The sequence below is a fragment of the Ascaphus truei genome, chromosome 10 (assembly GCF_040206685.1).
Source record: "Ascaphus truei isolate aAscTru1 chromosome 10, aAscTru1.hap1, whole genome shotgun sequence".
In the NCBI taxonomy this organism is placed as follows: Eukaryota; Metazoa; Chordata; class Amphibia; order Anura; family Ascaphidae; genus Ascaphus; species Ascaphus truei.
Window position 1 is genome coordinate 4,966,771 of NC_134492.1, and position 27,744 is coordinate 4,994,514.

At 47.9% G+C, this 27,744-nt stretch overlaps 1 protein-coding gene and 1 long non-coding RNA gene across 2 annotated transcripts in view; one reads left to right on the forward strand and one right to left on the reverse strand.

Moving 5' to 3' along the window:
• Window positions 1–6,414: 6,414 nt before the first annotated feature.
• CCN1 (cellular communication network factor 1) lies at window positions 6,415–9,345 on the reverse strand. The gene is made up of 5 exons (XM_075615630.1): window positions 9,091–9,345; window positions 8,605–8,815; window positions 7,857–8,204; window positions 7,403–7,605; window positions 6,415–7,290 (listed from the first exon to the last, which is right to left on the reverse strand). Exons 1-5 carry the CDS (start codon window positions 9,151–9,153, stop codon window positions 6,991–6,993), a joined length of 1,125 nt encoding a protein of 374 aa, XP_075471745.1. The 5' UTR covers window positions 9,154–9,345; the 3' UTR covers window positions 6,415–6,990.
• Window positions 9,346–12,741: 3,396 nt separating this feature from the next.
• Window positions 12,742–27,744, forward strand: part of LOC142503457 (uncharacterized) — a 43,691-nt gene continuing 28,688 nt past the window's right edge. The window contains exon 1 of the long non-coding RNA XR_012804024.1: window positions 12,742–13,236. This is a non-coding gene — a long non-coding RNA (uncharacterized LOC142503457). The remainder of the gene's footprint in view (window positions 13,237–27,744) is intronic.

Consider the following 27,744-nt stretch of genomic DNA (forward strand, 5'->3'; position numbering starts at 1 on the left):
AATTAAAAAAATTAAATGTTGTTTCTTTTTAAAAAAAATTAGCTTGAAATGCAGCTTTACACGTCAACATGCTTCAATGATTTTGTACCAATTATCCTTAATCGAAAAAAATGCAACTCTGATTGCTGATTGTTGCGTATGTGACAATTATTGGCATTATAAAGATCTTTTTAACTTTGGCTAACCAAGGTATATGAAACTTTACATAACAAGTTATAAAATATCACGTTATAATGATTTGAATTGTTAATAAACACATATGAATTTTTTGTAGACACTTATGTTTTTTTTTTTAACACCTTTCATTTATTGAAGTCACATGCCATAATGACATACCTACTTAAAGGAAGCTAATTGAACACTTTGAGGTAGAGATGGCGGAGGGAGAGATGGAGATGGACATGGATACTGAAAACCTAGCTTGTTGGTGACCCTTGAGGAGTTGATGAACCCCTAGCTCACGTGACCTTGTAATGTCCTTGGAGCAGGGGAGACACAAATTGGTGTATGGTGCACAGCCAAGAGAGTAGGGGATCAAAGGATGATAAAGTGCAGTCGCGAGCGAAACGCGTAGGAGGGTGGCTACACCTCTGTTTTTTAACATATTCTGAACGTCGTACAATCGGGTCGTCAAGAAAATATTACCATTACAACATTAGCATACATAGTTACAGTGGTTAAAGAGGGCCCAGCTCCAAGGAAAAGGGTTTGTAGTGGTATATGCGCTCAAGCGCTGGATGGAACATAGAATATGTTATAAATGTGATAATAAAGTAATTTTTTATTCTAGTTCTTGACCCAGTCTCTTGGCTGTGCGCCATACTCCAATTTGTGTCTGTTCTGATCCAATTACTGTCAGCACGTCGAAACTGGAGGTACAGGACAGAGGTACATCACAAATGTGGGTATATTTATATATACAGTATGAAGTGTATCTCATATTTTAATAGTGGTCCAGGGACTATCCCAATGAGGTCTTGAGGGATGGGTTCATGTCCACTAGTTCATACCTTCAGGGTTACTGTGTCTCTTTATGGACCTTTTATACTTCTTGAGAGTTTACACCCGCTGTTTCTGTTGATGATATACCACTAGCCTCATGCCCTGTGTCTCTGTTAAAGCATGATATACTAAGTGCATTTACACGTTGATCCAGCGCTTGAGCGCATATACCACTACAAACCCTTTTCCTTGGAGCTGGGCCCTCTTTACCCACTGTAACTATGTATGCTAATGTTGTAATGGTAATATTTTCTTGACGACCCGATTGTACGACGTTCAGAATATGTTATAAATGTGATAATAACAGTAATGTAGTCGTTTTCAGTATCCTTGGCATTATGAATGTGACACAGAAGAACTTTATTCATGTCGTATTAAAGAGGTTTTTGCAGAAGGTTCAAAGACAAAAAGGGTGTGACGTTCCCTCTGCCCATGTACATAATCTCATTTGGGTATTTACATGTACAAGTTGCTAAAGACTGGAAGGTTTAAAGGACCAATGAGAAACGTCCTGTGATCAGAGATATGTCAAACTATTTGCTTAGAATTTGTATCCCCATTACATCTCCAGCTCTCTTAGGAAAATACATTTAAAATATGACTATTGTAGTGTTTATTTTCCAAAAATAGAACAAAATAATAACTACGCATATAAGCCAGCTGAAAATGTCGTCAAGATACAGTAGGCAGAGAAATGACCTAAATGAAGCCCATCGAAGCAACATTCTACCAGAAACATACAGTATGCACCATTACAAACAACAACACAAGTAATATGGCTCCTTTGTTGGTTACTGAACTCTCCCTTCAGACACGAGTCCTGTTTTCTCATGATTGCTGTCCCACACTTGAGTTAATAGAAAGTACCCACATGCTCGGTCTCCCGGCATTTAATGTGAATTCCATAATGTGATTTTAACTGCTACTTTAACCGAGACCTTGTCCACAGAACAGTTCTGAAGGCATCAACTTGTCCAGGTCTTACTGTATTTTTACAACAGTACAGCCCTTGAAGGGAACATCTCCAGCACGTTTATTCCCCCACATCTGTTACCCATCATTATGCCTGCTTTCATTTCAGCTTCATTTTATGAGCATTCCTCGTGTCTGGTTTAATGTGTTTACAGCGTTCTGTGTTCTGATCAAATGGTTCTATTTAGCAAAACCTAGGAAATCACTTTGCATAAAAGTTATATTGGCATCTGAGAGATAGAATTGAGAAAGATACGACCACATACCTGCGGGAAAACTATGTGTTAAGAGAAAGGTATGGAAAGTATTTTATTTTTCCTGTCGAATTCCATGGCTCACATGAAACAACACATGTTGGAGAGATTCAAAGCTTTGTCATTTCTTTTGAACAAAGTAAAAAGTATTTATAGCAAATATCAGAAATGTACTCACAAAAAAAAATGCATCCTGTTTCATTCATCTATAACCCCAAATATAAAACGGTGGTGTGTGCCGGATACCATGACTTGCAATGGTATCCCCGGGTTAAGCTTTAGAAAGTACTTGTTATCTTCTGCAGCATGTTATCCACGTGAAGGAGCCGTTCATGGTGAAGAATGAAGCAGGATTGTAAAATGTCGATGGTCCAGTCCTCAGGGGCCACCTACAGGTCAGGGTTCAGGATATCCCGGGTTCAGCACAGGTGGCTCAATCAGTGGCTCAGTCAACTACTGCACCACCTGTGCTGAAGCAGGCATATACTGAAAACCTGACCTGTTGGTGGCCCTTGAGGACTGGAGTTGGCCGCCCCATGTATAGGGCTTTGGCTGTATAAGTAATAGAACCACATACCATGCTTGGGGCGTCACACTGTGTCACGCTCACTTTCATGTACTTTTAACATGTTAAACACTTTCTTCTTCATGTTAATTAATTGACTTACGTTTGTTACACATCTAACAGCCAAAGAGGTTAATGCCATTTATAAAGGGGCTGATTTTTATTACCAAATTATTGTAACATGTAGAAAAAAACACAAAAATGTATTGAATGTAATTACACCCCATTGTAATGTGCCAAATAGCCCAATTAAACTATGGCCCTAATTGCTCATGGATGCATGAAGGGCAAAGTACTACATATAACATAATATAGAGCAGGGGTGCGCAAACCTTTTAGTCTGCGCCCACCTGCCTGCTCGTGCCGCCCCCCTCCCCCTTTCCTTGTCACTGGCGTTTCTGACGTGACAACGTCATGTGACTCCGTGGCATCATTTGACACCGTGTTGCCATGGCGATGCTTCATCAGAAGCCGCTGGACACCAGGTAAGGGAATTTACAGGGGTCTTGCACGCGAACCTCCGGCATTTCATTTAAATGCTTTGGGTAAGAGCGCGGAACCTTTGTAAGCGCCGCGCCCCCCTCATGAAATCTCACACACCCCAGTTTGCGCACCCCTGTTATACTGAACAGGACAATAGAATCAGTCTGAAGGCCTAGCCATGTCCTGGAGTTAGGGCTACATCAGCTTATTTGTACCTTGAGGGATAGACTTGTACAGAGAAACGGCGAGACATGCAGTGAGGCACGTTCATTTTGAAGGAGGGGAATGTCTTAATGTTTTAATACTATGATATATAAACTTGTGAAAGGCTTTGCTGGTTTTTCTAACAGTGCACAAGTTACATATGCTGACTAAGCATTGTAATTAAAAGGTTTGCCATTTCCTACAAATATGCATATATTAAGCATACTAACCATGAATAAAAATAACCTGTGATTGGTCTTACTATGCATGCTGTGTGTTTGACATGCCACAAAACAACTCCTTTCACTTTAAAATGTTGATTGATATGAGTACACGAAAGGTTTAAATTTAGCTTCATACTAAAATACTCTTCTAAATCCTATGCCTTCATTTTTTTCCAACAAATATTGCACAGACAAGTTCACCCTTATCTAAGACTAATGCCAGATGGTATTTAAATTCCAAAACAGCTAAAAGTTTTGAATGCCTTTGGCAAAAAAGGTGATCAGAAGATATAAGGCTGTAATTTTTCAGACAGTAGCTGTCAAGTGATCAGCTCACCTGGGAACACTGCATTTCATTCACTATACCCAGGAGAAACATTTTGTGGAAGGGGTGTAACTCGGGTTTGATGGGTACTCTTTGTATATATTTTTCTAGTCACTTTTCTGCTCCACGAGGCAACAATCCTAAAACTATTTAAGTTACAGTGACATTACGGTCTTACAAACTATGCTTTTATGAAGAACTATTTGGTAGCTAAGCACAATTGTCAAGCACTATTGATCAAAACTGATTGGCTTTTTGGGGGATCGGTTTACAAAATTGGTTATTTAATGGTATTATTCTAGTCCCAAAGCACAAGAACACATTAAAATCAATAGCTACACCCATTCTAGGTGTAGTAAAATATTAAACCTACTCTTTGCTGTGGAGTATTGTGCTGCTGTGACTTACAAATCCACTGTCAATGAAAGTGTTAATAAGGTATTTTCCCCCCAAATATGCTAGTCATTCTCCCCCCCTCCACCGATAGTCAAACTCCAATCTAAATCCTAATATATAAAGTGTCATTATAAGAGAGTATTTTTTTCCCTGGCCTTTACACGCCATTGGAAAGGTACTTGAAATTCCTTGAATTCCTTTCCATTTAACAGCATGTTTACTTTTAATCACTGAGTTATTAGGATTAGAACCAGTCATTGCTTCAAGCTCATTTTGTGAACACAAACTACCCCCTGCAGACTCACTAATTCAGGGGAGGCCAACTCCAGCCTTCAACTGAGCCACTGATTGAGCCACCTGTGCTGAAGCAGCGATATCCTGAAAACCTGGCCTGTTAATAGGCCTTGAGGCTGGGGCTGGCCACCGCCTCAGTAATACATTCTTTTCCACACAGTTCAATTTACAAGAACAAACGGCAGAAAGGAATCTTTACCTCAGTGGCGGCTATTACAGCATGCACACGTGTCAATCATCAAGAGAGTGGAAATTGTGCTGTTTCCAAATAGATTATGAAAAAATTACTTTGCATAAATACTATTTAGAGACCTCCATGTGACTTATGAATAACTTCCAGGTAAGAACTATTTCGTTTATTAAAAATGTGACTTGCCCCACAGTGAAAATGTCACCTACAAATCAAGGTGTTTTTTGTGGAGCTGTCATCAGACAAGCGGGTCCAGCGTGCTCATGATGTCAGCACTTTGTAAAATGACATCACCTCCACGAAGAACATCTTCAGCTTTCGGTTTCATTTTCACTGGGTGCCGACTGTGTGAAAAGTGACTTTAACAAGAAAGATTTAGTGTGTGTGTGTGTGTGTGTGTGTGTGTGTGTGTGTATATATATATATATATATATATATATATATATATATAATAAAAAAATAAATAGATGATACCGTTCTGTGGCTAACGAAATGCTTTTATTTGTGCGAGCTTTCGAGATACACTGATCTCCTCTTCTTCCGGCGATGTTACAATGAATGAAGCCATTTATATAAATAAAAATCCCTCTTGTGAGCAGATTTACATGTCTCAGACAGGTCTGTAGTCCTGCTTTTCACCATTAATTCTTTGCATGCAGTGCTTCCACTGCAGCCAGGGATTCTGGGAAATGACATGCAAATGAGCACATTGTCACATTTTGCTTCTTATCATTTTGACATGGAGCCCTATATGCTTATGCCTGTCGTATTAGTTTTTCAGCACAGCCAGGGTTAAAGAAGTGCATAGCCAGTAACCTGCTCACAGACAGCTGTTTCGACCTTTTGGGTCTCATCAGTGTGAGACTGGTTATACTGGCTTTGCAATGTGAAGCTGAAAGCGCTTTCAACTATATATATATATATATATATATATATATATATATATATATATATATACATACATACATACATACATACACACACACACGTGTATCCTGAATGAGGCGATTTACCGATACAATTTTCACTCGGTCACTTTTATTAAGTGAGCCCAACATAAAATGTTGTATTCTAGTTACAAGGGTAGTTCCTGTAAAACAACCATCTTCAATTAAATAGTTTGTGTTTTACAAGTCTCAAATTCCTAATCACCTATTTTCTTGGTTTATTGGGGGTTCTGCAGATCACTGGAGGGCAATGTACTGTCAGGCCATGGTGCTAATAAAGAGGCTAGGACAGTAATAATGTATCTTCCAGCATAGCACATGTAAGGTTATTTGTCCTTTGGATTATATTTCATTTATCAAAGTAACGACTACTAACTTGTTGTGTTTACTGCAATCAAACCCTGAACCCCATTGACAAGATAGTGTTGCAATATGTGTTATACACCCTTAAAAGGTTAAAGAACACCTTTATAAAAGGCTAAATAGTGCATGGCAACTAAGTATCTTTAAAAACAAAAACCATTGTAGTAGAAATAAATAGACAGAATGAAAAATAGGTATTTTTTCTAATTGATTAATTCCATAAATAAATTCTTTAATTCATTGAATATAAAATTAAAACCATTTACAATTTATTCCAGTATTACATTTGTCACAAAAAGCTACATTTTGATAAATAAAACACATTTAATTAAAAAAAAAAAAAACACAACTGAATTCTGTTTTCTAAAGAATTGCTGGATTGTAATAGCTGCCACAGGCGAGGGTGCTCCATCAGGAAGGAATGTAACTTTCAACTTGTTTTTGTACAAGTTTACAGCGTCTCGGTCTTTCACTGACAGTATGCAGAAACAACTCTTTAAAGGACCAGAAAATACTTAACAGATAATTTACAAACAGAAAACTGTATAATATTATTATTATTATATGCTCCAAAAAAGAAGCGATTGATTTGCTCCAGTATTATGAAGCACTAAAATGTTTCAGTCTGTTGTAATGAAGTCCAGATACAATGCATGTTGTAGGTTCCAAGTACCTCAATCAGTCCATAGAAGGCATTGCACGGTTTTCACAACAGTAAATTCCCCATTGTCTCAAGTTTAGGCAACTGTCCCTTTCTTTTATAGTTTAGAGTTAATCTCGGAATTTGTGGATATCGTTGAATAATCTGTAGTAAGGATATGCTTCATTCGAATGTGGACAATTGTAGGTGCATCTACAAGACTGGATCAACATGACATTCTTGGTGAAGGACTCTCCATCTTCACAACGGAATCTGATCTTGACAGTCCTTGTCTGTTGAGGAGTGCAGCATCTTCCATCTAGGCAAGATCCACAATACTTGGGACGATACTTCTTTACACTGGAACAGCCAGCGTATGTATATCTTACTGGTGCTTGAGATTTTTTGGTCTTTGTGCATTTCTTTCCCTTCTGGAAGAAACAAAGCAATACATGCATTCTATTAGTAACAGATCACAAATGATCTATTCATAGACTTCCTTCAGAAAACATGGCAATATTGGCATCATGTAACATATCTCACCTTTAAATTGGCATAGCTTGGTTGTCCGCATGGTCGAACCTCGCAGATTCTTGTTTCCCTCACTAATCTGCAGTTACTATTGTCATTGGTGACTCTTGTAGAGATACCAGTTCCACAGGTCTTTGAACACTGGGACCATAATGTCGTTTGAACAATGCACTTTGGGTTCTCAACAGCACGACTTTGTGGGTCAGATCCAAAAACTGGAAGGAGACAAAAACGAAATGCTTAATTTCTGCACATGAGTACATGCAGTGAAATAGTTTAACTATATACTGTATTTTTAGAGGTATGCTTTCCTCGTTGCCACAAAATATTACAACTGCATAGAAAACTATACACTAAAATACAAAAGTTGACATTTAAAAATATATACATACTATCCATTAACTTTCCATAAAAAAAGGGTTATATAGTTACACTACAAACAGCACCACCATGTGAATAAACGTACCAGGTAACATTTTCAGCCCTCCTTTTACAACAGCAATCAGTTCGTTTTTGCTGGTGAGTTCTCCTTCATTAGTATCCAGTCCAAATTCCTTGCTGAAAAAGTCGTCCAACTCATCCAACTTATCTTTGACTTCATCACACACCCACTCCTCACAACACTGCCCCGGGACTTTCACCAGCCTTGGATTTGCACAGCCCAGGTTAGGCAGGGGTAATTCTTGTGGGCACAAAGGAAGGCATTGAACAGCTCCATCTATGCATGTGCACTGGTGTTTGCAGTTTGTCTGGAAACTCTCTCCATTCTGGTAGATCCTGCTGTTGTATTCACAGGGTCTCCCTTCTGATATTGCTATAAAGGGGGGAAAAAAAGATGTTGGAATTCAAACGGACTTTCCATTCCCAATAACACATACACATGCTGTGAATTAGCTCTGTTGTACAGTTTCCTATCATTCCCCAGTGAGTTTAACTTAGAACAATAAGTCAGTCAGGAATGACTTTTCCTTATGCTCTTTTAGTTCAACCCAGACATTGAATTGCATTCCAGACAGCTGAAATCATATGCCTTTCTGCCAAGCTAGCATCAACAAAGCATAACCATACATGGGCTCAAATGTACTGAACTCCTGGCTATACTAGCGGCCAGGAAGAACCCGATTTCCGTGCAGTGCTAGGGGGGTCTTCCCTGCAATGCGCTGTTACCCTCAAACACTAAAGGGTTAAGTGAGAGAAAGACACCCCAATCTTACCTCTGCAGATGCCCTTGATAGCCCTGGAACTGGCACCGAAGTTGCACTCCAGCCCCTTGGTGTGATCACAAGGCAGAATTTTGCTGCAATCTTCATTGAGCTGTTTGGCGCAGACTTTGCAGCATCCACAGCTGTCCAGCAGCAAGCCAACCCCTGGGGCACATCTGGGCACCTCAATGGGACACTGGCACACATTGGGGCATGACACCGCCTGTGAAGGAAGAAACACGTGTGATCAGGACAGCTGGCATGCTGAGGCTTGGCTGTATTAACCCTTTCACTTGGGAGCAGCTACACATGCAGCACTAGCACCAACTTAGCGCCAATTTATGCTAAAACTGAGCATTTAAAAAAAAGGAGGTGGAAACATAGATCTTGGTTTTAAAGGGAGGACTTGCCATTAAAGAACCGAACAGATTGAGAGATACCCAGCAGACCCGGGGCAGATGCATCTACTTCCAGGTGCAGCAAAGCTAGTGTACTCACCAAATGCAATAACCCAGCGAGGGTGGCAGCAGCAAGAACAGCGCTCATCGCCAAGAGACTCATTGTCCTTCAAGTGCGTGCAAAAAATCAGCCCTCCAATAACCATCAAAGAGGAGCAAGAGCTGCGGACCGGTGCTAGGAGGCGCTGTGCCGGTGCTGGGAGGCGCTGTGCACGGGTAGTCGCGGTGCAGGTGCAGGTTCCCCGGAGCGGCGCGCGCTGTGCACTCTGAGCAGCCTGTGAGCAGTCTGAGCGGCTCAGCGCGCGCCCCGCTTATATATACCCGGCCGCCGCGTGCGGCTCCCGTGACGTCACCTCTGTCCGAGCGTTCCACAATTCTGCAAACATCTCAGGAATGTGCTGGCGCGAGGCTGCTCCAAGCCCCGCCCTGTCTCTGTGTCTCCCAGGCAGAGGGAGAGGGAGTGCAGCCAAGGAGGGGGAGTGCAGCCAAGGAGGGGGAGAGGGAGTGCACCCCAAGCAGGGGGAGAGGGAGTGCAGCCAAGGAGGGGGAGAGGGAGTGCACCCCAAGCAGGGGGGGAGGGGGTGCAGCCAAGGAGGGGGAGAGGGGGTGCAGCCAAGGAGGGGGAGTGCAGCCAAGGAGGGGGAGAGGGAGTGCAGCCAAGGAGGGGGAGTGCAGCCAAGGAGGGGGAGAGGGAGTGCACCCCAAGCAGGGGGAGAGGGAGTGCACCCCAAGCAGGGGGAGAGGGAGTGCAGCCCAGGAGGGGGAGAGGGGGTGCAGCCAAGGAGGGGGAGTGCAGCCAAGGAGGGGGAGAGGGAGTGCACCCCAAGCAGGGGGAGAGGGGGTGCAGCCAAGGAGGGGGGGAGAGGGGGTGCAGCCAAGAGGGGGGGAGAGGGGGTGCAGCCAAGGCGGGGGAGTGCAGCCAAGGAGGGGGAGAGGAAGTGCAGCCAAGGAGGGGGAGAGGAAGTGCAGCCAAGGAGGGGGAGAGGGGGAGAGGGGGTGCAGCCGAGGAGGGGGAGAGGGGGTGCAGCCAAGGAGAGGGAGAGGGAGTGCACCCCAAGCAGGGGGAGAGCAGCCAAGGAGGAGGAGAGGGAGTGCACCCCAAGCAGGGGGAGAGGGAGTGCAGCCAAGGAGGGGGAGAGGGAGTGCACCCCAAGCATGGGGAGGGGGTGTAGCCCAAGGAGGGGGGAGAGGGGGTGCAGCCAAGGAGGGGGAGAGGGAGGGCAGCCAAGGAGGGGGTGAGGGAGGGCAGCCCACTCACAGAGTACACACACACACTGAGACACACACACACACAGAGAGACACACACACACACACACACACACACACACACACACACTGAGACACACACACACACTGAGACACACACACACACACACTGAGACACACACACACACACACTGAGACACACACACACACACACACTGAGACACACACACACTGACACACACACACACACACACTGAGACACACACACACACCCTCAGTGTACTTTTAGAATTTGAGTACGCAATGTCTGTGTTTCCTTTCCTTTGCAGAATTGGAGAGAGGAGTTTCTGGCCTCGCCTGGCACAGGCCCTGCACAAGCTTTGTGGAAAACTCAAAAGTGTTAATGTTCAAAAGGCTGCTGGCATATTCCGCTGGGGAAGAGCGAGCTCTGTTTTATGGCTGGCGTTTAGCAAGCACAGTTTGCATCCATTTGTTTTTACTACATAAGCAATCTATGAAAGTACCACAACAACACAGCATTTAGTATATAAACCACTACATAAACCGCATATAACAGGAGAGGCAGACTCCAGTCCTCAAGGGCCTTCAGCAGGTCAGGTTTTCAGGATATCACACACACACACACACACACACACACACACACACACACACACACACACACACACACACACACACACACACACACACACACACACACACACACACACACACACACACACACACACACACACACACACACACACACACACACACACATTATCACAGCTTTAAGAAACATTAGCTAAAAATGTGTTGTGTTAAAATGGCCATGACAGCCCCATTACATAGAAGAATGTGCATAATAAATACAGGATTATATGGGCACACTATGTATCCTTTACCATCTTACCCTCACAATGTCAGAGCAATACCATTTAACCCGTGATTGTAATAATGTGATCAACCGCCCAAAATCATTACTTAAGTGCAGAGGGATCCTTTATGATATTAGTTTAGTTCAGACTGCATTCTTTACTGTGATTTGTTTCAGTAACCTGTGAAGAGACAGAAGTGCTGTCTATCACCAAGGTGTATTTGGAGTTGGGGTAAGATACAATATGTAGTAATTCAAAGTCAAATCTCATATATATCGGTAGACAAAGGAGCAACATATGTATTTTATTACACTTTGAAATAATGATACCAGCAATCAGCTCCTGGAAGAAAGAGGGTATTCCTTAGAAGATCAAAGTTAGCTGGCATTAGTGATAACATCTCTGATAAGCCCCTAATTACTCAGTTTACAGGTTCAGTGCATTATTACTGAGCTCAGTTTGACCTCTGCCACTGAGGTTGAGTGATGGCACAGCACAGTGGTGCTTGCTGATAGCACTGTGTTCCTTGTTGTTACTTTGACAGATCAGGTGTCTTCCTCTTCCCTCTCCCACTCTGAGCTGGAAAAACCTCTCTACTAGTGAACTGGTTAACACCTTCAGTACCTGCAGACCATATGTAGTTAAATAACTATTATAATTGTGTAGTGGATATAATAATTGCTAAGCATGTAATGTGTAATCACCGGTTTGATAACCCAAATATTTACCCTAGGAATATAGCCACATTTTTACCTTGTAAGTAGAAAGCCTTCTCTGACTTTTGATATTTTTAATGTGATATTCCATGAGCAAATGCCTCACATTTGTACCTAAATCTATATTCTGGAAGTATGATGATTTCATAACAATCATCATTGTTGCCATAATTCACCAAAAATTATATAAAGGCTTTCATCATAATAAGCACAACAGGGTTAATGGGCAGAAGCATTAAAATGCCACTCACATATTATATTATTTATATATGTTAAATTATACTATGCACAATGTATGTCACAAAAGTTCCAGTAAATCAGATTAATATAATTTGAATGAAAAATAAAAAATGAAAAATAATGCTAATTTACATATTTTTTTTTTTTTTAAATCCTCATTGTTATATGCACTTTTACCATTTTAAGTCAATTTTATTTCAAATAAAAACTGTTTTCTCAATGAATAGAAGTTGGGGTATTTAGACCCCGTCTTTACATCTGTGTAATTCCCAATGTCACACACAGAAGATGGGGTTTGGGGCGAGGTTTGGGGGCACACTGAGGATTGGGTCTGTTTGGTGCTGTTGCTGCTGCATGCAGTAACTGTTTCCAGATGGGGCAGACCCAGACGTGACACTATTTCCATATTTGGTATAGCAGTAGCCTGCGTTTTTCACATTTTTCTGCCCCTGTTATCCAACCACAAAACATTCTTGACAGCTTTAGATGCTGTTAAATATAGACTCGTCTTCTGTTCCAGGAGGAGGAAATTCGGAGGAATTCTTGTTTTTTTCACGCAATGTGTCTATAATGATTTATTTGAAAATAGACTTTAGACAATACAAGTGACCGTATGGGTGGGGGGGGGGGGGCGGGGGGGGGGAAGCCATGGGCTCAGGCTCGTGGCCCACAGCCTGAAATAAGTAACATACCGGAGATTTCTCAAAACCAGATTACAATTCAGGTTTCATCACCGATTGAATGTAGACTCATCGCCAGCTTACATGTTACCCAAACCTCCACCCATTAGCCACGAGGAGGAACCCACCACGGGCTGCAGTCCTGCTCCTGCCCCTGCGTGGGAAGCACCGGGCTGGGCTCACCAAGGACACGGGGGGAACCTGCCTGGTACCCACAGGGGAGCCCAGGGGAGCAGTGCCCAGCCTGGCACCCACAGGGGAGCAGCGCCCAGCCTGGCACCCACAGGGGAGCAGCGCCCAGCCTGGCACCCACAGGGGAGCAGCGCCCAGCCTCGTGCTGTCTCTTTCTACCTGGCGACACCTGAGCCCCCCGCCCTGTGCTGGAGCCTGGGAGGAGCACACCGGGGGCAAGGCGAGCCCCTGCCCCTGCACGGGAAGGGATCCCAGGTATTCTCCTCTCACTGACAGGTAACTAACCCGGGCTGTGCTGCTCTCTGTGTCACTTTGCTGAAGGCTGAGAATGCACCGGGAGGGGGGGGGGGGGGGGGCTGACCTTTATTGTTGCACTAGGAATGCAAAATAAGAGCCGTCAACTGTGTGAGCGGCGCAGGGCTGGGTAAGGGCAGGGTAATGGGGCAGTGCTGGGTAATAGGGCAGGATAATGGGGCAGTGCTGGGTAATAGGGCAGGGCAGGGAATGGGGCAGGGTAATGGGGCATGGCAGGGTAATGGGGCATGGCAGGGTAATGGGGCAGGGCATGGTAATGGGGCAGGGCAGGGTAATGGGGCAGGGCAGGGTAATGGAGCAGGGCAGGGTAATGGGGCAGGGTAATAGGGCAGGGCATGGTAATGGGGCAGGGCAGGGTAATGGGGCAGGGTAATAGGGCAGGGCAGGGTAATGGGACAGGGCATGGTAATTGGGCAGGGCTGGGTAATGGGGCATGGTAATGGGGCAGGGCTGGGTAATGGGGCATGGTAATGGGGCAGGGCAGGGTAATAGGGCAGGGCATGGTAATGGGGCAGGGCAGGGTAATGGGGCAGGGCATGGTAATGGGGCAGGGCTGGGTAATGGGGCATGGTAATGGGGCAGGGCAGGGTAATGGGGCAGGGCTGGGTAATGGGGCATGGTAATGGGGCAGGGCAGGGTAATAGGGCAGGGCATGGTAATGGGGCAGGGCAGGGTAATGGGGCAGGGCAGGGTAATGGGGCAGGGTAATAGGGCAGGGCAGGGTAATGGGGCAGGGCATGGTAATGGGGCAGGGCTGGGTAATGGGGCATGGTAATGGGGCAGGGCAGGGTAATGGGGCAGGGCTGGGTAATGGGGCAGGGCAGGGTAATGGGGCAGGGCATGGTAATGGGGCAGGGCTGGGTAATGGGGCATGGTATTGGGGCAGGGCAGGGTAATGGGGCAGGGCATGGTAATGGGGCAGGGCATGGTAATATGGGGCAGGGCTGGGTACTGGGGCAGGGCTGGTTAATATGGGGCAGGGCTGGGTAATGGGGCAGGGCTGGGTACTGGGGCAGGGCTGCGTAATAGGACAGTGTTGGTTACTGGGGCAGGGCTGGGTAATAGGGCAGTGTTGGGTACTGGGCAGTGCTGGGTAATAGGGTAGGGCTGAGTAATGCGGTATGTACAGTGATGCACTGGGTGCTTTTGCCACCTTACATAACCCTACCTACTAACACCCCACCGTACATAAGTAACTCACTGGAGGTATTTTCTTTGATGTGGTCTACAAGAACCCAGGCTCATAATACCCCTCGGACCCTGGGAGGGGGCCCTGCTTCGCAGAAGGACACAGTGTATCTTTGTGGGGTGCATGGAACCTTTCCTGCTGGCTGGGACCATATGGGGGGCTTTCCCATCCAGCCAATGGAAAGGGTGAGACATTGTGGACAAGGTGTGTATATGGAAGTTACATATAGGGTTAGGATGATGATCGCATGTATACAGAGGGTGGTCCTGGGTCTCGGCACATGGAGGGGCTGATCCTCTTCCTATCTCCGCCTTCCCACCCCCTCCTATAAGGTCACTTTAAGAACTTTCCCCCGTCTATGAGGATTAACCTCTTCCTTGCTGATCCCATGTGAGGCATGGAGTGGGCTGATCTATAATATCCCGGCCCCCATACTGGGATTTCTACTGGTAAACATACCTTTAACTCATTAAAGTGCTGTCAGTAAGAAGTAGCAAGTGGTCTGATTCTGCGGAATAAGGGGGGCAGCTCGATGACCTGTCACAAGTGTGTGCTCTTATTGCACTAAGGACAGAACAACAAAAAGCAGGAATAAATATTTACTGCGGAAACCATTACAGTTGCAAATAAAAAAGAAATAACCCGATAATCAGTGTTATCACACTGCTTGAACCCCTTCAGAGTTAGATTGTAAACTCTTTGCGACAGGGTCTCCTTTTGCCTTATTTTGTCATGTTGCACTTATTCCCATTGTTTGTCATCTATTTACCTTCTATTGTAATGTTGCAAAGCGCTGCTTACATTGTTGCCGCTATATCATTAAAATGATACACACCCCATTGCTGGCCTATACCCTGCCCTTCCGTGAATGGGGTTAAGTCAGAGGGCGAGTCCTTTGCATCATCCAGTGAATGGAACAATCCGCACACACCGCCACACTGCCATCCCGCCGCACACTGCCATCCCGCCGCACACTGCCATCCCGCCGCACACACTGCCACACTGTATCCCGCCGCACACACTGCCACACTGCCATCCCGCCACACACTGCCATCCCGCCGCACACTGCCATCCCGCCGCACACACTGCCACACTGCCATCCCGCCGCCAGACTGCCATCCAGACGCCAGACTGCCGTCCCGCCGCACACTTCCATCCTGCCGCACACTGCCATCCCGCCACCACACTGCCATTCCGCCGCACACTGCCATCCCGCCGCTCACACTGCCACACTGTATCCCGCTGCACACACTGCCACCCCGCCGCCAGACTGCCATCCCGCCGCACACTGCCATCCCGCCGCACACACTGCCACACTGTTTCCCGCTGCACACACTGCCACACTGCCATTCCGCCGCACACTGCCATCCCGCCGCACACTTCCATCCCGCCGCACACTGCCATCCCGCCGCCATGCTGACATTTCGTCGCACACTGCCGTCCCGCCGCACACTGCCATCCCGCTGCCATGCTGACATTTCGTCGCACACTGCCGTCCCGCCGCACACTGCCATCCCGCCGCCACGCTGCCATCCCGCCGCCACGCTGCCATCCCGCCGCCATCACGCTGCCATCATATGTATTATTTGTTTTACTCTGTGCCCAGGACATACGTGAAAACGAGAGGTAACTCTCAATGTATTACTTCCTGGTAACACATGTTATAAATAAATAAATAAATCCCGCCGCATCCTTATTCCAACAATGCTCCTTTTTTGGTGAAACCCTGGGACGCGTCACTGCTGCTGATGCAGTGGGATTCAGCTAAGGAGAAAAGGAAATGAGAGGTCAGCGACCCACATTCCAAACAGTACGGGTCATGGAGGAGAATCCGTGGGCCGTTCCTTCAATGTTGGTGTGTGGGGGCTGCGTGTTTGTGAATGGAAGGGGGGGGGGGGGGGAGTCCCATCTGAACGTGTGAGCTAACGAATTTTTTTTTTTGCTTTTTCTATTTTCAAATGGCATATACAGGACGGGCAAATAAGTTATATCAGGGTTGCGCAAACTGGGGTCCGCAAGATTTTCTGGGGGGGCACGCTGGTTACAGAGGCCCCGCACTTCTCCGGAGGCATTTAAATTAAATGCCGGGGATTGTGCAAGGCCTCTGTAACTTTGCTTGCCTTAACTTTCCAGCGACGCAACGTGAAGTCACATGACCCCCCACGCGTCATTTGACACAAGAGCCGAGCAGGGGGGGGGGGAGAGCGCGAACTGGGGGTGAGAGCAGGCAGGGGGGCGCAGGGAGAAGAGTATGCGCACCCCTGAGTTAGCTCATTGTTTAATAATTGAACCATGCTGCGGAATATGTTCGCGCTTTACAAATAAACAATAATAATGGTTGTACACCTATGGGGGGTCCCAGCGTTGGCGGGATAACCCCTCACAGGAACCGATACACAGTAGTAAGTAATACACCACACAATGTATATAACTAAGCTTTACTGTACACACACTAACAGAGATAACACACAATGTATATAACAAAGCTTTACTGTACACACACTAACACAGATAACACACAATGTATATAACTAAGCTTTACTGTACACACACTAACACAGATAACACACAATGTATATAACTAAGCTTTACTGTACACACACTAACACAGATAACATACAATAACTGTACCCACAGTATGAACCCAGTGACCCAACACGTGGTGTTTCCCCCAAAGTACTGAGGGTGCTGTAGCACCAATACCCCTGGTGTCCTGTCCCAGCAATTCCCACCCAAATGTGAGGTAGCGCTACCCCCTGCGGATGCAGGTGCACGTTGGGTACCTGCCTGGGTACTCCAGTACCCAGGTGCTGCTTGTCGCGATGGGTTGGAGCGGGTCCCACGTAGCGGGGCCTCCAACACAAAACCCCTCTCCCCTAAGGGTCCACAGCCTCCTCGTGAGGTGAGCTCCCTAGGTGGAGGGTCTCACCTGAATGTTCTGGGGTACTGTGGCCTGATCGCAGGTCGCAGAGCACCGCGTGGCCTTCCAGTGACCGGTGCAGAAATATCAGTAAAGAGTAGAGGCTTCCCTGCAACACTCCTCTACTATGGCTTGAGGCCTACGGGGTAAGATCTAGGCCTACGCCAGGGAGCACTGCTCCCTGGACACTAATTTCTTCTTTGTCTCCTCCGTCCAGACTGGCGCGCGTGCTCCTTGCACGCGGAGGATATCCTGTTCCCCCCTTGCTACAATCCTATTGGCTGGGCAGACTCATGTGGTACAGTCTCTCGGTCTAGGGATTCTGGGACTTGTAGTTCCGTGGCTGCATATGTGGAGCCATCCTAAGATGGCCACCTCGCTATTCTCGCAAAGCACTCCTGGGGGATTCTATTCTCTATGGGCTTTTGAAGCCATTTAAAGATGGCCACCGCTCCAGTCACAACTGCGCATGCGTGGCAGTCTGAAGCGGCCGCCGCCTCTCCCCTCTCCCGCGAAGCTCTGACGGGCAACCATGCAGTTCCCCCTCAGGTAAGGAGAGGGACTCTGCTACATATATAAGGTGCCAACATTGTCTGATGCACAGTACAATTAAGGTAAAAGGTAAATTACCATACACAAATAATGACAGCCATTTCCTCTAGAAGAGGACTGCACAACTCCAGTCCTCGAGGGCCGCAAACAGGCCAGGTTTTCAGGATATCCCTACTTCAGCACAGCTGGCTCAATTAGGGACTCAGTCATACTGAGCCACTAATTGAGCCAGCTGTGCTGAAGTAGGGATATCCTGAAAACCTAGCCTGTTTGCGGCTCTCGAGGACTGGAGTTGTGCAGGCCTGATTTCTAGAAGAAGTAATGCTTTGTAAGTTGTAAATGTTTTTTTTAATAGAAAGGTTAAAAGTAATTGAGAATGTTTTAAAAGCTGCTTCGATTTCTTGTGTGTTTTTTTGGGGAGGGGAATATATATATATATATATATATAAAATATATATATATATATATATATATATATATATATATATATATATATATATATATATATATAAGATATAGGTAGGAATAGCTATTTTAACCCTTCAATGCGAGAGCGCTCTGTGGGGGTGAGATGAGAAGACTGCCTCCATTCTTCTAGTTGAATTCCTGTAGGTGGCCAGCATTTCCGTGGGAATGTCTCCTGTCCTAGGAAGTAACTGCTTGGGCTGGGATGTGCGTCAGCCTCTAGGAATGTATCAGACACAGCAGAGACATTTTCAAAGATTCTTTGTACTGTTTCATGGCTAATATGAACCAGACATAGCCGCAGAATGCCACAGGAATTTGGAAGAGGTGACCATATAGTTTTGATAGAGTTACAGCTCGATCGGAAGCACAACAAGCATCACACAAACCAGGCCCTGTTTGAGTTTCATCTCGTAATATCGGTCCCCTGAGGGGATCTCACAGATGATTATTTGTCCTTCGGAGTGAGCTCTGACAGTGTTTAGTGAGAGGGCAGTAATCTTCCTTTATTTGCAGCTATGTACAGAACGTTCAGAGTTTTGTCGTTCTTCTGACAGGTCTCCGCTGTGCAAACACCTGCAGGGTTAGGTGCTCATTGTAGCAAACCCATTGAGTAGATAGTACTTACAGATGTATTCCTTATGTGTGCGTGCATATATATATATCTTTACTTTCTGTTTAGAGTTGCACATTTTATGGCTATATTATTTCGTTTAAATGCAGAAGCTAAATCTGCAAATGTACACGTAAAATATGCAATATAACCATAATCTTTTACAACTAAACGTGTGCAATTCATGGCTGTTTTGTCCCCATGTGTCTTAACGGTCCTTCCAGTAGTGGCAGCAGTGAAGGGGGTTCAGGATATATTTTACGTGTACTTTTTTGCATTTCATCTCAGATACTTACATTGAGTATGTTAAATGTAACATATTTGTGTGAGGTAAAATATTTTTTTGTGGTAGTTCGAGCATGTATGAACAATATCTATACACACACACACACGTGAATAATTTGCTATATTGATTGTCAGCTTAGTTAAGCACTATATTTGTATTTGATATTCTTTGTGTGTTGTTTTAAAGGTGTAGGTCAGTGTTTTTTTTTAACCTTTTTTTGTTTAAGGAAACCTATAATTATATTGTGAAATTCTGAGGAACCCCAACCCTCTCTAATAGCGTGTATAGCCCCCTTTCCCTATGCCTAAGGGAACTATGCGGGCAACTACTCATGCTGCTGTACCTGTTGCTCACAGGAGGCCTAAGCCTCAGCCTCTGGGAGCCTGGGGGGAGCTCTTTCTCCTTGCAGTGCAGCGCCTCCACCTCTGAGGGATCCCAGCGTTGGCGGGATAACCCCTCACAGGAACCGATACACAGTAGAAAGCAATATACCACACAATGTATATAACTAATCTTTACTGTACACAACACTAAACACACATAACACACAATACATAGGTACCAACAGTATAAGGCAGTAACCCCAAATGTGAGGTAGCGCTACCCCCTGTGGATGTAGGTGCACATTGAGTACCTGCCTGGGTACTCAGTAACCAGGTGCTGCCTTGCGCGATGGGTTGGAGAGGGTCCCATGTAGCGGGGCCTCCAACACAAATTCTCTCTCCCCTAAAAGGGTCAGGATCCTCCTAGCCGTGTGAGCTCCAGCCAGAGGGTCTCACAATATGCCAATGGGTCCTATGACCCGGCAGGGACCGCGTGTGCGTCCGGTCACCGGTGTAACTACACCTATGGTGCTAAAGAGGAAGAGTCCCTATCTGGGGCCTTCCCTGCAACACTCCGCTGGGGTAACTCAGGGCCTAGCTGGGGCCTAAGGGGCAAGGTCTAGGCCTAGCCCAAGGAAGCACTGCTCCCTGGACACTACCTTCTGTCTTGCAGCCCTCCATCCGACTGAGCACGCTGGCTCCTGTCATGGAGGATATCCTGTTCCTCTTGGCTGCAGTCCGTAAATGTGGTATCCCTCCCCCCGAGGATTCTGGGACTCGTAGTCCTGCTGTAGTCCTTGCAGAGCCACAACTAAAATGGCCACCACACTCCTGACTGCGCGTGCGCCTCGCTGCACTGCGCATGCGCCAATAACCATATGGCGGCCCCCACACTCCCTATACTGCGTGGAGCTCCGGCAGGCAACTCAGCAGTTCACCCTCACCGGAGGTAAGGAGGGGGACTCTGCTACACGTATCTGAGATCAGATGCGTTGTAAGGAACCCCAACCCTCTCTAATAGCGCGTCTGAGATCAGATGCATTGTAAGGAACCCCAACCCTCTCTAATAGCGCGTCTGAGATCAGATGCATTGTAAGGAACCCCAACCCTCTCTAATAGCGCGTCTGAGATCAGATGCATTGTTAATTCCTCAGTATTTGCTACTACTTTCAAATGACCTGAAAATTGCAGGGAACTCTTTTAGGGGATGCCCGGGGAACCCAAGGTTTCCTAGGAACCCCTGTTGAAAAACTGCTTTAGGTAGTGATAGTGATTTGTAATAACAAAAGAAACACATTTTTGCTTATGAGGCCTTTAATATCTTGCCATCTGGATAATTTATTTTATAATGTAGCTTTGCAGAGATATTTTCTTGTGTATCGTAAAACAGCAACAAAAAAACCTAAATAACCTCCCGGTACTGCCGATATACTCACCGGGGAAGTTACTGGCATTACTTCCTGCTTTTTAAAGCGGATTTAAATGGGCGTCCTGCTGGCCTGATATTTGGCAACGTTCGGCTGTCCTCCTCAGGGGCGACGCAGATGTAGGCTGAAGGGGTTCAGAATAAATCCAGCCGTGATTTGAGAGCCCTTTGTCCTCCTGGCTAAATAGCAATATGAGTCCATTTCGGTAGTAAATGTCCCACTGTTACTGTTTAGGAGGGTATCATGGGCAAGATTTAAAGGTCAGAAGTTGCAGGACAGGTTTATAGTAATGTTGTTTTGATCTTTGTTCTATCAGGAACAAGAAATGCCTTATAACTCAGTTCTTCTTACTTCAACTTGGAATTCACTACATCCTTCTTTACTTAAATAGGCCTATGACCTGAAGTAACCTCCAACACACTCCGTATGTACTGTATTTTCTGTACTATTTATTGTTTGTGGCTCAGTTTGACGTTCGGTTAGTTTGTCAAAGAAGTTAAACTTGTTAAATTCTTAACTGAGCAATTAAAATGGTTATATGGGTGAGTGCTTTCGCTTCCAGGCATCGCCAATATACAGTATGTTACTAAGTTGAGTATACTTTTAAGTGGAGAGTAACCGAAGACTGCGAAGCTGTAGGAAAAGGGGCGTATAACTGTAATTTATGTAAACATGTCGTGTGTCTTACAGCAGGGATAATATAATAAAGTGAAAACCTCTTCAGGGACAAGACATATACGGTAAATGTTGTGGATCCGCTACCAAGTAGAACCCGGGATTGTGGGTGACTAGACAATCTTTGTCCCGCCGCTCGTGATGATTGGCCGTCACGGGGACAGTATGCTCAGTAAACATGCAAAACATGCAAAATGTTTATTCAGGACATGGTAACGCGTACAAAAACAGGAAAGTCCTTCCACGCGTTTCACGCCAAGCGGCACTTTCTCACGGAGTTGAGAAACGCGTGGGAGGTTTTCCTGTTTTTGTACGTGTTAACATGTCCTGAATAAACATTTTGCATGTTTAGATCGATTGAGTTTCCATGAGATCTGTTGCTAGCTGTGACTATGAACGTCTTGGACTATTTGTCTATACCAGGGTCGTCAAACGCACAGCCCGGCCAACAAAGTATCGCCATGCGGCCCACAGCCACGCTACCGACAGACCCTGTGAGGAGAGCGGGGACATGAGTCCCTGCGCCTGCCGTGGGCCGCCCGGCACTGGAAGTTGCGTCATGATGCCTGACCTCTCCCTCCGCTGGTCCTCTCCCCCCGCTTGTTCTCCTCTGCCCTCGGCTGGGGTTTGTCGGGGTATTGTGAGGGTAGGGGTTTTTAAGGGGTGGGTGTTTTGTGGGTAAATTGTAGGGGAGGGCGGTTTTAGGGGGTTATTATGAGGGAGGGAGATCTTCGGGGGGGGGGGTATTGTGGGGGAGTGGGGTATTTGTGTGTGTGTTGGGGGGGGGGGGGTGTGGGTGGATTTGTGCAGGTTTTGTGGGGAAGGAGGAGTATTTATATTGTGAGGGAGGGGTTTTTGGGAGGGTATTTTGAGGAGGTTTTTTTGATGGGGTATTGTGGGGGAGTGGGGTATTGTGTGGGGGGAGTATTTATATTGTGAGGGAGGGTTTTTTGGGGGGGTATTGTGAGGAGGGTTTTTTGGAGGGGCATTGTGGGGGAGTGGGGTATTGTGGAGAGGGGTCTTGTGGGTGGGTTTGTGCAGGTTTTGTGGGGAAGGAGGAGTATTTATATTGTGGGGGAGGGGGGTATTTGGGGGGATTGGTATAAGGATAACAAGAAGTGGGGAAATGCATTGAAGCCAATGCTTGGCTTTGTGGAGCTTTATTGACTATATTTGGGGTATCTGTGCGGGTATGTGTATATATAGGGGTATAGAAATCAAGGTTCAGTGTTTGTGAGGAGAAAGCTGTGTGTGTGTCTGTTTGGAGGCGTACCTCTGTGTCATTCCATTTGGAGGGAGAGTAGGGTGACCAGAAGTCCCGGTTTAGCCGGGACAGTCCCGGTTTTTGAATGCCTGTCCCAGCTGCCCAACATTATTTAAAATGTCCAGTTTTTTGTGGCTGTCCCGGTTTTGACCAACAGAGCAGGGGGGGGGGGGGGCAGCAGAGAGCACAGAATGCATGCAGAGAGGAGAGCAGAGGCCGGTCTGGCTGCAGAGGGTGGGGGCGGGGTCTGGCTGCAGAGGGTGGGGGCAGGGTCTGGCTGCAGAGGGTGGGGGTGGGGTCTGGCTGCAGAGGGTGGGGGCGGGGTCTGGCTGCAGAGGGTGGGGGCAGGGTCTGGCTGCAGAGGGTGGGGGTGGGGTCTGGCTGCAGAGTGTGGGGGCGGGGTTAGCAGCAGAGGGTGGGGGCGGGGTCTGGCTGCAGAGGGTGGGGGCGGGGTTAGCTGCAGAGGGTGGGGGCGGGTCTGGCTGCAGAGGGTGGGGGCGGGGTCTGGCTGCAGAGGGTGGGGGCGGGGTCTGGCTGCAGAGGGTGGGGGCGGGTTTAGCTGCAGAGGGTGGGGGCGGGGTCTGATTGCAGAGGGTGGGGGCGGGGTCTGATTGCAGAGGGTGGTGGCGGGGTCTGACTGCAGAGGGTGGGGGCGGGGTCTGGCTGCAGAGGGTGGGGGCGGGGTCTGGCTGCAGAGGGTGGGGGCGGGGTCTGGCTGCAGAGGGTGGGGGCGGGGTCTGGCTGCAGAGGGTGGGGGCGGGTTTAGCTGCAGAGGGTGGGGGCGGGGTCTGATTGCAGAGGGTGGGGGCGGGGTCTGGCTGCAGAGGGTGGGGGCGGGGTCTGACTGCAGAGGGTGGGGGCGGGGTCTGATTGCAGAGGGTGGGGGCGGGGTCTGGCTGCAGAGGGTGGGGGCGGGGTCTGGCTGCAGAGGGTGGGGGCGGGGTCTGGCTGCAGAGGGTGGGGGCGGGGTCTGGCTGCAGAGGGTGGGGGCGGGGTCTGGCTGCAGAGGGTGGGGGCGGGTTTAGCTGCAGAGGGTGGGGGCGGGGTCTGATTGCAGAGGGTGGGGGCGGGGTCTGGCTGCAGAGGGTGGGGGCGGGGTCTGGCTGCAGAGGGCGGGGGCAGGGTTAGCTGCAGAGGGCGGGGGCGGGGTTAGCTGCAGAGGGTGGGGGCGGGGTCTGGCTGCAGAGGGTGGGGGCGGGGTCTGGCTGCAGAGGGTGGGGGCGGGGTCTGGCTGCAGAGGGTGGGGGCGGGGTTAGCTGCAGAGGGTGGGGGCGGGGTCTGACTGCAGAGGGTGGGGGCGGGGTCTGGCTGCAGAGGGTGGGGGCGGGGTCTGACTGCAGAGGGTGGGGGCGGGTCTGGCTGCAGAGGGTGGGGGCGGGGTCTGGCTGCAGAGGGTGGGGGCGGGGTTAGTGACAGCGGAGCCTCAGCAGTGAGAGCAGGAAGTGAGGTGCCTGCTTCGAGGGCTCAAGATGGCTTCCCCCCCATGCTCCACAGTGAAAGGTAGGACACCCCCCCCCACCCCAGCTCCTCAGAGCTGGTGTGTGTGTGTGTGTGTGTCAGTGTCAGTGTGTGGCTGTGTGTGTGTCTGTGTGTCTGCAGGTCAGTATGTCTGCAGGTCAGTGGCTGTGTGTGTGTCTGTGCAATAAAGTGGCTGTGTGAGTGTCTGTGTGCAGGTCAGTGTGTCTGCAGGTCAGTATGTGCAGGTCAGTGGCTGTGTGAGTGTCTGCAGGTCAGTGGCTGTGTGAGTGTCTGCAGGTATGTGTGTATGTCAGTGGCTGTGTGCAGGTCAGTGGCTGTGTGAGTGTCTGCAGGTCAGTGGCTGTGTGAGTGTCTGCAGGTCAGTGGCTGTGTGAGTGTCTGCAGGTATGTCTGTAGGTCAGTGGCTGTGTGCAGGTCAGTGGCTGTGTGTCTGTGCTGGTCAGAGAGAGAATGGGGGCTAGAGAGAATGGAGGAGGGTGGGGAGAGAGAATGGACAAGGCATGGGGGAGAGAATTGGGGGGGAGAGAGAATTGGGGGTGGAGAATAGAGGAGGGGAGAGAGAGATGATGGAGGTGGGAAGGGAGAGAATGGGGGGAGGGAAGGGAGAGAGAGTGGGGGGGGGGAGGGATGGGAGAGAGAGAAAATGGGGGGAGGGAAGGGAGAGAGAGAGAAAATGGGGGGGGGCAGAGTTTAGGGGGGAAGGTAGAGAGAGAATGGGGGAGAAGGTAGAGAGAGAATGGGAAGAGGTAGAATGGATAATAAATAAAGCATCAATGGTGACACTATTAGATAAATATTCTAATAATTTTTTAGTAATAATATAAAAAAATTGTGTCCCGGTTTTTCATTTTCAAAATATGGTCGCCCTAAGGGAGAGGGTTGTGTATTTTAGCTTACTGTATGAGTGTGTTTTCCTGAATACTAAAATAAGTGCATGTTGTTACAAAGCTTTATGTCTATCATGACAGTCCCTCTCATTGGAAAAGTTTAGGAACTATTATCTAGCTTAATTGGCTACGTATTACTGTTTAATTCAGTTATCTATTGTTAATACGTCTATTGTTAATAGACTCTTTCTTTATGTGTAAGAAAAACGATTTATACACTGAGCTACACATGAATGGAAAATTGAGCTTTTGCCCAAAACCCTAAGCCATTCTTGCACATGGATATTATAAGAACTGTGTTTTACTTAAATAAGGATATACCTGAAAGCGTATAAGCAGAAGGAGAGAAGTTGCTTGAAAAGGCTTAAGAATTCTAGTTTCTAAACCATAATAAAACAATAAAACTGGCAGATGCCTGTAGAACCCAGAACTGCCCAGGACGGGTAGGCAGTGAGAGGAGCCCACCCCTTAACCTGGCATTGCTGGTAGGAGAGAGTTACCCAGAAACTACCAAGCACAGTCCATGTCTTTTTTTTTACTTTGATTTTTTTTTTAATTGAGTTTTCAGGAAGGAGGGATACAAAAACCCCGCGGCTTTCTTGAGAAAAGCTTATCTATAAATGCCAAAACGTTTATTAAATAAATGACTATTTTGAATTTGTTTAAAGTCCTGTGGGGTGGCAGAATTATTTCCACTTTTTGACTATCCAATTCGTGTTGTGTAAGGCCGAGTTCAGGGTAGATGCTACTGACGCTTGCGTCCGTGCGCGCCTCCCCCGCGTGCTCCTGCAGCTCAGCGATCTGTGCCTTGGCTGCAGGAGTTGGGTCGGGGCGTGGCGGGGAGGCGTGGCGAACGTGTCACGGAGCTGGTTCGCTGAACCAACTCATGTGACGCGACTGTAGCCCGAAATTGCGACTGACGTGCGCGCACGCAAGCACACGCGTTGCAGCCCCCCTGAACTCGGCCTAATGGACAAACTTTACACAACACGTTCCAGCTGTAAACAGCTGCAAGGTATATTTCATTAATATTATCCCACAGACCGTTAGAGGAAAATATATCAAAGATATCTCTATGAGAATCACTATACGAGGAAGTGATGTAATATGTATACACTGTATGGAAGTATACTTTGACTAGAATTGGCGTACAGGAGAGAAGTTTACCTACTTTATGAGAGCATAAAAAGTGTGATATTCACAGGAATTAAACTATGGGAATTGAAAGATTTCTCTAGTAGACGTACATTGCACTGGCGTCGCGTCACACCAGGAAAGCTTTGCTACTAAATCTCTTTCCTCCATGTCTCTCTAAATTTTGGGCTGTAAGATTTCCTCCGCGTCACACGAGACATAGCACCGCTGTGTGACCGCACCTTCCCCTCTCTGTACCGCTGTGTGACCGCACCTTCCCCCCTCTGTACCGCTGTGTGACCGCACCTTCCCCTCTCTGTACCGCTGTGTGACCGCACCTTCCCCTCTCTGTACCGCTGTGTGACCGCACCTTCCCCCCTCTGTACCGCTGTGTGACCGCACCTTCCCCTCTCTGTACCGCTGTGTGACCGCACCTTCCCCTCTCTGTACCGCTGTGTGACCGCACCTTCCCCCCTCTGTACCGCTGTGTGACCGCACCTTCCCCCCTCTGTACCGCTGTGTGACCGCACCTTCCCCTCTCTGTACCGCTGTGTGACCGCACCTTCCCCTCTCTGTACCGCTGTGTCACCGCACCTTCCCCTCTCTGTACCGCTGCGTGACCGCACCTTCCCCCCTCTGTACCGCTGTGTGACCGCACCTTCCCCTCTCTGTACCGCTGTGTGACCGCACCTTCCCCCCTTTGTACCGCTGTGTGACCGCACCTTCCCCTCTCTGTACCGCTGTGTGACCGCACCTTCCCCTCTCTGTACCGCTGTGTGACCGCACCTTCCCCTCTCTGTACCGCTGTGTGACCGCACCTTCCCCCCTCTGTACCGCTGTGTGACCGCACCTTCCCCTCTCTGTACCGCTGTGTGACCGCACCTTCCCCTCTCTGTACCGCTGTGTGACCGCACCTTCCCCTCTCTGTACCGCTGTGTGACCGCACCTTCCCCTCTCTGTACCGCTGTGTGACCGCACCTTCCCCTCTCTGTACCGCTGTGTCACCGCACCTTCCCCTCTCTGTACCGCTGTGTGACCGCACCTTCCCCTCTCTGTACCGCTGTGTGACCGCACCTTCCTCCCTATGTACCGCTGTGTGACCTCACCTTCCCCTCTCTGTACCGCTGTGTGACCGCACCTTCCCCTCTCTGTACCGCTGTGTGACCGCACCTTCCCCTCTCTGTACCGCTGGGTGACCGCACCTTCCCCTCTCTGTACCGCTGGGTGACCGCACCTTCCCCTCTCTGTACCGCTG

Bases quoted from the DNA above. Each gene is read 5' to 3' on its own strand.
- CCN1 (XM_075615630.1), bottom strand. From the start codon at position 9,153: ATGAGTCTCTTGGCGATGAGCGCTGTTCTTGCTGCTGCCACCCTCGCT. The intron at 8,205-8,604 runs GTAAGATTGGGG...CCCCCTTTATAG, and splicing joins TATCAAGGGCATCTGCAGAG to CAATATCAGAAGGGAGACCC. The intron at 7,291-7,402 runs GTGAGATATGTT...TGTTTCTTCCAG, and splicing joins CAAGCTATGCCAATTTAAAG to AAGGGAAAGAAATGCACAAA.